The sequence below is a fragment of the Myotis brandtii genome, unplaced genomic scaffold (genome assembly GCF_000412655.1).
Source record: "Myotis brandtii unplaced genomic scaffold, ASM41265v1 scaffold49, whole genome shotgun sequence".
Lineage (NCBI taxonomy): Eukaryota > Metazoa > Chordata > Mammalia > Chiroptera > Vespertilionidae > Myotis > Myotis brandtii.
In genome coordinates, this window is record NW_005368707.1 from 6934871 (window position 1) to 6946116 (window position 11246).

At 40.7% G+C, this 11246-nt stretch overlaps 1 protein-coding gene across 2 annotated transcripts in view; it reads left to right on the forward strand.

Moving 5' to 3' along the window:
* The window catches only part of MCM10 (minichromosome maintenance 10 replication initiation factor), a 39009-nt gene extending 29533 nt beyond the window's left edge, over positions 1–9476 (forward strand). For both annotated transcript variants that reach the window (XM_005876580.2, XM_005876581.2), the window contains exons 16-20: positions 752–870; positions 3098–3211; positions 4279–4424; positions 7683–7725; positions 7816–9476. In XM_005876580.2, coding sequence (XP_005876642.1) covers positions 752–870; positions 3098–3211; positions 4279–4424; positions 7683–7725; positions 7816–7899 — 506 coding nt within the window. In that variant the 3' untranslated portion in view covers positions 7900–9476. The remainder of the gene's footprint in view (positions 1–751; positions 871–3097; positions 3212–4278; positions 4425–7682; positions 7726–7815) is intronic.
* Positions 9477–11246: the final 1770 nt, after the last annotated feature.

An 11246-nucleotide genomic window follows, 5' to 3' on the forward strand; every position in this document is an offset into this window, starting at 1 on the left:
GAAGAGGAGGGGGGAGGGGGAGGGAGGGGGAGAGGGAGAGGGAGAGGAGAGGGAGACATCAATTGGTTGCCTCCTGTACTCGATCAAGCTGCAACCAAACTATGTGCCCTTGACCAGAATCAAACCCGAGACAACTTCAGTCTGTAGGCTGATGCTCTATTCACTGAGGCAAATCGACTAGGGCTGCCCTATTTTTATTTTAAAAACTGAAGTTGGCCCTGGCCGGTTTGGCTCAGTGGATGGAGCGTCGGCCTGCGGACTCAAGGGTCCCAGGTTCGATTCTGGCCAAGGGCATGTACCTTGGTTGCGGGCACATCCCCAGTGGGGGGTGTGCAGGAGGCGGCTGATCGATGTTTCTCTCTCATCGATGTTTCTAACTCTCTATCCCTCTCCCTTCCTCTCTGTGAAAAATCAATAAAATATTTTTTAAAAAAAACTGAAGTTGGCAATGTCATTTTAACATCAGTTTGTAAATAGGATACTTGTTATCTCTTTTCATAGTCAGTGTACCTGTTTTAAGGTGAAAAATATTTTAATTCAGTGGTCAAATTTGCTGCCTCCCATATTCTAGTTTCTGCATCTCAGCTCACTTCTTAAGAGCCTTCCTCTGCTGGTAGCTAGTGGAGTGAATTAAGTTTGAAGGGACTGGTGGGCAGAGATAGAGAGAGTGCAGGAAACTGAGTGGATAAGGCCCACTGTTTTATGACAGTAGGTGGGCTATACCAGCTGATGCTTTTTCTTTCTCCTCTAGCTGAGGATGAATTGGAGCCTGCCAGGAAAAAAAGGAGAGAACAGCTTGCCTACCTGGAATCTGAAGAATTTCAGAAAATTCTAAAAGCAAAATCGAAGCACACAGGGATCCTAAAGGAGGTAAGAGCTCAAAAGATTAAAGATGGTAGAGCTGCCATTCAGACTCGCAGTGCTTTGTTGTGTGACTAAGAATTTGTTTCTTTTACCTCAAACAGGATGTAGCTGCATGTCAGTTTGTGAACTTAACTTTTTTTAAAAATGGATCACCACTATCTACTGTTTTCTGCCTTGCAATGTGAAAGGGATTTTTCCATTCAAATATTTTTATATTGGCATTTCAAATGCTCTAAATCAGCAACTATCAACCCAGCACTCCCAGTGCCCCTTTTTAACAATAAGTATTTTGTATTGTTCCCTTATTATCCTGAAATAACATTTATGATGATGTTATCACCTAACTAGTTGAATTTTATTGAAATGTTAATATCTTAAATGTAATGTAAAAAAGAAAAGGGGAAATATTTATATTAAAAATATGTATTTTATTATGTAAGTACATGGACACAACACCCTAGAAGAAATATTGAAGTGTATGAAGTAGAGTGTTAGATTTATAAGTGTTGTAAATATTTGAGACAGATATTAAGGAAGACTCATAGAGATGTGTTTTCTTAGTAACTTAAATACCATGGGCCTGTTTCTTTCAAAATGGGATTTTTTTTTTTTAAATATATATTTTATTGATTTTTTACAGAGAGGAAGGGAGAGGGATAGAGAGTTAGGAACATAGATGAGAGAGAAACATCAATCAGCTGCCTCTTGCACACCCCCTATTGGGGATGTGCCCGCAACCAAGGTACATGCCCTTGACCGGAATCGAACCTGGGACCCTTCAGTCCTCAGGCCGACGCTCTATCCACTGCACCAATGTGCAGTTGTCCCTCCATATACATAAGAGTTGCCTAAATGCACTCTTAGAATATTCAGTGTATATTAAAACCATGCACACATATTGTAGGGTTTGATATAAAGCAGTTAGGTTTATCCACATGTCCCAAAGAACATTCAGGAAAACCCTTTGTTGTATGGGGGACTGTTCTGTGCATTGCAGATGGCGTAGCAGCCTTGGCCCCTGCTAATAGCAAGGGTAGCAATTATTGAGATAACAAAAAAGTGTTCCCACAGATTTTCTTTTTTTTCTTTTTTTATATATTTTATTGATTTTTACAGAGAGAAAGGGAGAGGGATAGAGAGTTAGGAACATCGATGAGAGAGAAACATCGATCAGCTGTCTCCTGCAAGCACCCTATTGGGGATCAAGCCAGCAACCAAGATCCATGCCCTTGACCTTTGGGAATCGAACCCAAAACCTTCCTTCAGTCCAAGGGCCGATGCTCTCTATCCACTGAGCCAAACCGATTAAGGCCCACAGATTTTCAAATGTCCTCTTGGGGGCACTAATCACCCCCATTTAGTGCCACTACTCTAAATGATCTGCTATTCTTTTGATTAGCAAATGACTAACAAAAAGGTTATATATCATATCTTTTTTTCTGGACTTGAAATTAGGAAAGATGCTCAAATGACTGTAGAGCTGAACTTCTTTCCTGTTGTGGCCACCAAAGACCCTGGGACTTTATGTCTTAGCTGCACTAACTCCAGACCTGTGACCACATTCTGCTGTAAATATCTCACTGCCGCCCTAACCGGTTTGGCTCAGTGGATAGAGCATCGGTCTGCGGACTGAAGGGTCCCAGGTTTGATTCCGGTCAAGGGCATGTACCTTGGTAACAGGCACATCCCCAGGGAGTATGCAGGAGGCAGCTGATCAATGTTTCTCTCTCATCGATGTTTCTAACTCTCCATTCCTCTCTGTAAAAAAATCAATAAAATATATATATATTTTTAAAAATATCTCATTGCCCTCATATCTCCTCCCTGTTGTTCCAAACAGGCAGGATTGCTCCTAACAAGTACTTGGTCTGGAGAAGAGTATAGAATAGAGTGGGCTGTCACTGCTGGGGAGGCATTGAGTACCTTCCATAGCTGGAGTCTGTATTGGGATAGTAGGACTAGTTCCTTTCTGGTGCACACTTGACATGGTAACACTGTTAGTAATGGTAGTATTTTAAGTTTGTATTTAGTGTTTTTAAAATCACATGCTCTTGTACCCTTTTTTTGCATGTCAAGAACTTGTGTCTACTTATGATCATCTCTTGGTTTGCATTTACCAAGCTATTATCAAGTGGTCCTCATTGACAGGAAGTTTGTTCCATTCTATTATTGAACTGTTGTCTGAGTATATGTTGGATTTGGTAAAGGTCTCCTATATGCCTTGCCATTTCAGGCCGAGGCTGAGCTGCAAGAACTCTATTTTGAGCCACTGGTGAAAAAAGAACAAATGGAAGAAAAGATGAGAAACATCAAAGAAGTGAAATGTCGAGTGGTGACATGCAAAACGGTGAGTGCAGGAGGACGGTCTGACTGTGGGCCCTGTGTTGTGCTGCTGTGACTCAGCGGAACATGGTGATCTATGGGATGTGGGGCCATATCTTGTGACCAGAATCTTGCTTAAGCCATTTATTTACACTGGAAACAAAACTGTTACGATAGCCCAGGAGCTGGCTTTATGCCCACTGTCCAGTGAGCTCTGATAAGGGGGAGCATTTGTAGTGAGGTTTTCTTCTCGTTTGACCTCAGCTCCCAGTTCTGCAGACGAGCCGTCTGTGTAGGTTTGACAGGGCTAAAGTCCAGGGCTGTATTCCTTTCTGGAGACTCTAGGGGAGAAACATCAATGGGTTGCCTCCCATGCACAGCCCAATCAGGATTGAACCTGCAACCTAGGTATGTGGATATGTGCCCTGACTGGGAATCAATCCTGCAACCTTCACGAGACCCCACTCCAACCATCTGAGCCAGGGCTGCTCTGCACTTGTTGAGGTTGTCAAAAGTCTGGAATTATTTATCTAGACTCAGTGTAATTAGCAGAAATTAACATTGTACTATCCCAGCATCTTTTTTGAGCTTCAGCCACCATTTCTTATTCTCTTCAGTCCTGTTGAGAATCAAAATTGTGAATTATTTAATATCTGTCTTGGTTTTGCTACTTAAAAAAATAGGAGGAGTAAGCTTATATCCTTTCAGAGGCCTTGTAAGAGAAAGTGACCGAGCTGCTGATCCACTTCCTCAGTGGGCCCCGTGCCTCAGTGTCCCGTAACCAGGGACTGCAGTGAGCCCAGGACAGCCCAGCCCAGGCTATTGAGAGGCTTCCAGTATTTTTCTTCCCCTGACCTTCCTATTGTCTTGATGTCACAAGATTATTGTGTGCTTAGTACCTGACTAGAAATTGAGGCAAACATGAGAAAAAGTGGTATCGGTATGAGGGACCCAGGAAATCACAGGGCTCATGGCAACTGAAAGATAAGGTGGTCACTCCACTAGCAAGCACCTGGATCATGACGAGATTGCTGTCGTAGCTCACAAGTTTCTCCTTCAAAGCTCTTGACCGCGTGTGTTGGTTTTATGCAGTGTGCCTATACCCACTTCAAGCCTTTGGAGACCTGCATCAGCGAGCAACATGACTACCATTGGCACGACGGCATAAAAAGGTTTTTCAAGTGTCCCTGTGGAAACAGATGCATCTCCCTTGACAGGCTTCCCAAAAAGCATTGCAGGTATGAGGACTGCCTGGAGTTTCATGGCCCATCTGGACTTCTTGAACCCTTTTTTCAATTCTTACGTGATGCTGTCCCGTTGAAACACTGGACAATCCTTTGTGAGAGTCAAGCCTTATTTCCGTGCCTTCTTACAGCTCCTGCAGAGAAGGGATCCTGCCCTCTTCACTGCTTTATCCCCAATACACATTGCCTGACCTCTCGTACAGCGGTCGCCAACCGGTGATCCGTCAGGCCCGAAAGGTTGGCAACCGCTGCTCTAGTAGGTCCTCAGAAACATTTGTTGAATCAATCAATGAAGTATGGATAAGATGGGTTGGGGAATATGTGTATTTGCCCAGGGCTAGGAGATGGGATTATTTCCCTCTACTCTTAAGGAGTTTTCTTTTTATTTTTGGGGGGACTTCAGATATAGAGACAGCTATTATTGTGTTGGGTGTTATTCACATAGAACACACCATGAATACACCCTCTGGAGTTCAAGGTGGCTGATCACACGCAGCTTGTAGTACACCATCACTGGTCCATTCGGTGCTCACCCTATGTATCTACCGTCACATGTGCTGCATAATCACGTGTTAGTCATGACATGGTATCTGTCATAATGCCATGGCCACCATGTCTTCCCGTGTTTGTGGTGATGCTGGTGTAAACAGACCTATGTTGCCAGTCATTTCCCTCTAAGTAGTCCTGCTCTAGCAGTCTAAAGTGTAGTTAAATATATTTCCTAATGTCCCTAATGATTGCCTTTTGGACTCAAGGGTTAGTAATGTTTAATTTCTAAATATGTAGGATTGATTTTCGTTATTATTAATTTCTAACTTTATTACATGGTTCTTAAAAGACATAATCTTTGTATGATATTAATCCTTTGGAATTTGAGGCAATTTTAGGATCACCTTTAGTCTTCCCAAGAATATCTCACCAGAATATTCACACTACCTTTTTGTTTCTTGTTTGGTTTTTGTTCTTGTTTCCTGAAACCCCATGCTTCACTACTTCAAGTTATCCCAGGTCTGATTTGGGAGGAAGGGGACTTGAACTGAACTTCATACTAGTTCATCATCTTGTCAGGAGCTGATTTGTGAATTGTTCATTCTAGATAATTGTTTTAAGTAGCTGGGTATATATTACTCGACTTCTCCAAAATATTGTGACAACAGCTTTTGTAAAACATTTGAGTACAGAGAAATTCTGTTCATTAAGGATAAGCAGTTAAGTACAGCTCACAAATGGAAGCACAAGATGCCTTTTTGGCTTCCAGGTGACACTGTTATTTTTGTAAGAGTAGCTGCTTTCTCTGGTCTTTTTCTCTTGTCAATTCTAGATCTAGAGCAGAAGTGGGCAGACACTTTCTGTAAAAGGCCAGATAGTAAATATATTACGCTTTGCAAAGAGGCCACATGGTCTGTTTCACAACTACTCAGCTTTGCTATTGTGGCTCTGTTCAAATCAAACTTTATTTACGAAAACAAGTACAGGCTGGATTTGGCCCATGGTTTGAATTTTTTGCTGACCCCTGACTAGAACTGTGATTTTCTTTTTTTCTTCTTCTTCTTTTTTTTTTTTTTTTTTTTTTAGTAATACTAGTATCATCTAACTTTGTTTTGTATTGGTCTCAGCCTATCAATAACCAATGTTGTGGCTGGACCAGCCCTAGTAGTTCTTACTATGATTGCAAGCTGCCCTTCAGCAATAACTATTAGGGAACTCTGAAAAGATACAGGTTTATTACTTATGAGACCTAAATATTACACAGCACACCTGGGGCCACACAGCAAGGTCCCTGTGGAAAGCCTGGAGACAGATCACACTGGTCTGGGGTCCTGCTTTTATTGGGGTTAAAGGTGGGGTCTGGGGTTTCCAAGGCTCACTATTGATGAGTTTAAAACGTAAGAGAGGGAATTTAAAGCACAGGAAGAGAAAACAAGTAGCCCAAATGGTCATTTTTTAAATTAAGAGATCTCTAAACCAAAGGAATCTCAATGTGGGGAGGCCGGCAGCTGGGCTGGCAATGTGTTTGTTGAGTTAGCCATCTTTGAAGTGGATGCCTCTTTGAAATAGCAATCAAAGCTTAAGTCAGGCACTTGTATTACAAAAAGAAAAGAAAAGGCAAATGCCACGGCTTCCACTACAAAACTAGATAGAGAAGAAGAATGAGGCAGATAAGGCAGTCCCCTATGCCCCACACCCGAGTGTAAGACATATTTCTATGTTTTCTCTGTATTTCTTTTCTGTTCCTCTCTTTCTTCCCCAGAGTAAATTCTACTGAATATAAACTTTCCTCATAGTAGCCACATCCCTTCTCAGGGTTGGGACTCATCCACCAAGTTAAAAAAGGAGAACAAGCATCTTTAGGCCACTTGAGCAATAAGAGAGTGACCCTGTTTGGGTTATGAAAAAGGAGGAAAGATTATTCAGACCAGAAAAAGATCAATCGTTTTATTAGTATTATTATCATTATTATTAATTATTTCATTTTTTTAAATATATTTTATTGATTTTTTTACAGAGAGGAAAGGAGAGGGCTAGAGACTTAGAAACATCGATGAGAGAGAAACATCGATCAGCTGCTTCTGCACAACCCCTACTGGGGATGTGCCCGCAACCAAGGTACATGCCCTTCACTGGAATCGAACCTGGGACCCTTCAGTCCGCAGGCCGACGCTCTATCCACTGAGCCAAACCGGTTAGGGCAAGTATTATTGATTTCAGAGAAGAAGGGAGAGGGAGAGAGAGATAGAAACATCAATGATGAGAGAGAATCATTGATGGGCTGCCTCCTGCACACCCCACACGGGATCGAGCCTGCAACCCAGGCATATGCCCTGACCAGGAATCAAACCATGACCTCCTGGTTCATAGGTCGATGCTCAACCACTGAGCCATGCTGGCTGGTCAAGATTAATTCTTTTTTATCCCAACCTTTTAGTTCCAGAAAAAGAGACAGGGGTCGGGTAAGCCTTAGGCTAGCTTCCTAAATCCCAGTGTCATCTTAGTGACTGTCAGTAGGAACCACGGTTGCTTTCATCACCTACCATGTGCACAAGTCTGCCATTCTGTCATTAGAAATTCCATTTCTGATGTATCTGGCTTATTACAGAGTTGAAGACCATTTCTGAAATGACTGGAGTGTATATTTTCAGTAGCATTTGACCATAGCCTGTAATATGAGTGTCACCTTGATCAGCTTCTGCCTGATCTGTATGTGTGTGGGTCTATATCTGACTGCTGAGTAAATCTCCTCTTCTATTTCAGTAACTGTGGTCTCTTCAAATGGGAGCGGGACAGAATGCTAAAGGTAGGTATGGCATTTATAAGATGACTGATTTTAGTGACCCATGCAAATAATGTTGACCCATTTCTTATGAAACTACTTTCATTTTTCTAGGAAAAGACAGGTCCAAAAATAGGAGGAGAAACTCTGTTACCAAGAGGAGAAGAACATGCCAAATTCCTGAATAGCCTTAAATAGCCCTGACTTCTGACAGATACCTACCACCTACATTGCTTCTTGTGGTTCTGGGAAAGCAAGGATTGGTTCTGTGTGGCCCAGGTTCCTAATTGACATAGTCAAAACAAGTGCTGGTTAAGCCTACAAGCTTTGCCTACATACTCCCCTTCATTGTGTTGATTAAACACCAAATTTAGCATTAACCTATAAGTGGAAAGTCAAGTTATCTTTATCTTCTGTGTTCTTAGTACCGATGGCCACATTCATACAAATTTTTGCCCCAAAACTGTAAGGTAGATTGAGATTCTGTGTTTCTTTATCTCTTGGCTTATAGAGTGTGCAGTATCACTTCTTTATCGCAATAAAGTTCTGGTTTTTATATGGACACAGAGGCAAAAGAATTAACTTAGCTTACCCCAGACAAGTCGCTTAAATTCTGGGCTTCAGTTTCCTTACCTGTAAAAGGAGGAAAGTTGGACTGACTGATCTTGAAATGTGTCTTTTAGCACTCATATTCTATAAATATATAACTTTTTTTCATCTAGATAATTATGATCATTGCCCTTGATTTAGCGATATAGTTTTGATATACTGATATTATAAGCCAGGTTCCTTCTTTCTGTTACATTACCTCTGTTTTGGTTTTTTCGTTGGTTTGTTTTTAATTGATTAAGTCACCGAACCACTGGCATTTCAAGTCTTGTCTGTATGGCTCTCTGCCCATACCATATTGTGGAGCTTTGAATGCAAATACCTAAAAATCTCATTTAAAAATATCATTTAAAGAAGCTGAAACCTTTAACCAAAATGAATGCAACATTTGAGAAGCTATGAAGCATGACTGAAAAACAGAAGCATCCCATAAATGGAGTTTGGGATTTGCACATGTACTTTATTGTATTCATCAAGAATTATAGTTCAAGCTCTGGCAAATTATCGTCAGAAAATCCCATTTAGGGGAGTCCTCTGCCTGTGCGACCTGGCTTTCCAAATAACATTTGACCCAAATGAATGCTAATATCACTTAAAAATCAGGTAAATTGGTAGGATTATTGTATTGGGATTTGAGCTCTCGCTCGAAGTAGATTAGGCTTCCCCAAGATGGTGTTATGGTAGGAACATTACAATTACGGGAGGTGATTGTGGAAGATGGTTGATTAGGTATATAAGAGTCAAATAAAATTCATCAAACTCTGTGTGGGTAAAAGGTGCTATGTCTGCCTTTGTGCTTCCCCCTAAGGTCATACTCTAATAACTATATTTTTAGGAGTATTTTATTTCCAGGAGGTACTGGGTTTTCAGTTTTAACTAACAGTAAAGTGCTTAATTCTTAATTAGAACTAAAACCACTTGAAACTGGTATTTTTAATGGCTTGCTTGGAGATGATTTGTCCCATAAACTTAGAACAGAGCTCTGTACTTGAAATGGTCACAACTGAGCAGCTGCGTAGAACTTGAACTCCAGGTTGCTTGTTGAGAAATTCCCTTCCTATGTGAGAACATGTTCTTGTTTGAAACAAGGGCATCCAAGTCCATATTCACTTGAATCTTGTATGTGAGTAGTGTGATATTCTTATAAAGATTGATGGTGAGCTGAATCTGACGGCTTCCTTTTATAAAGTTTGATTTTAAATTTTAAAATATAAACATGATTGAAAAATATAATAATGACGCCCTAGCCAGTTTGGCTCAGTGGATAGAGCATCAGCCTGCGGACTGAAGGGTCCCGGGTTCAGTTCTGGTGAAGGGCACATGCCCAGGTTGAGGACTTAATCCCCAGTAGGGGGCGTGCAGGAGGCAGCCTATCAATGATTCTCATCATTGATGTTTCTCTCTCTCCCTCTAATTGAATGACTACTCAGTTACAGTAGATCTTGGGGAGTTTTCATTTGAGGTGGTTGTGTGTGTGCACGCGCCCACTTAAAATATTCAGGGACTTGAAGAGGTACATGGGCTGCCAGGGCGACTTGTTTGGATTGAAAATAGGATTAATCAGTGAGATCAATCTTTTAATCCTACCCTCTTTATCAACATGTAATAAATGCTTTCATATAAAACCAAAGTGTGTGTTTAATTTTTCTTACCTTGTCATTGCCAGTGTAGGGCTTATTGTATAATCATGGGCCATCAGAACAGGTTCAGTACACAGAACAAAACTGGCTGTGTCCTACATGGAGAATTGTGGAGAAAGTGATCTTCACAATAGGTTTTTTTTCTTTTTTCTTTTTTGCCTTTTTCTGTTTGGAGGAAATAAGTGACTTTTTAAAGAAAATCATCTTTCTTTTGAGTTTTGTCAAAATAAATGAAACACATTTTCTCTTCTGAACCACAAAAGGAAAACAAGTAATTTAGGAAACGATACAGAATAGTAATGATAGGTGTGGAATCTGCCCCAAAGAGAACTGAAAACAAAAGTCTCGACTTTTAAAAATTTTCAGATTTTCAACTTTTAAAATCATTACACATTGGCTGATGCGTACAGCAAAGTTTGCAGTTCCTAAATTGGACTTTTCTGTAGAAATAGATGATGATACAAGTAAAGCTTGATGTTTATAACATTAAATTTCCGATAACATTAATTTTTTAAAAAGAGTAAGTCTATCACAGATAGCAGCCATCTACAAGTAATTCAGACATCTCTGATCTCATGTGGAGATTTGGAAACAATACAGCTCTCAAGAAGGATGGGTGGCTCAAAAAATGAAATTCTATGTTTGCCATTATTGAGGAAAGAAGATAATACACCTAAAGAAAATAATACACAAAAGAGGAAGAAATCAGCTCATTCAAGTTGACAGCAGTTTGAAAAAGCTGTGGTACACTAGATAGCACTTTTCAGCACTGCTTGGGGGCCATTTGAAACAGCAAAAGCACAAAAATGTGAGGAATGTCACAAAAAGGATATTTGTTTAAGGTAGCTGAACAAGAGTGATGCTTTGTTTGACCTCAGCTGGGATCGTGTGTTAGGCAAGTCAAAATTTTTGTTCCTCTGCACATGTACGTGTCCATTGGTGACCACAAAAGCACCATAAGTACTGATTCTGGAGTTACAAATAAAAGAGCAATTAGGTAAGACCACAGATAATTAGGAGTGTCCCCACTTTGCAGATTAGGAAATTGGTTAAGTGATTTGAAAATTATGGGTTGAAACTAAGATTGGAACCAAGTCTATAGTAATATTGCACAAGCAAAGACTTCTCTGTTGCTACTTTTTTAAAAATTAATAAATCTTTATTGTTCAGGTTATTACAGATGTTCCTCTTTTTTCCCCCCATAGCTCCCCTCCACCTGGTCCCCACCGCACCCCATGCCCTTACCCCCCGCCACTGTCCTCATCCATAGGTGTAAGATTTTTGTCCAGTCTCTTC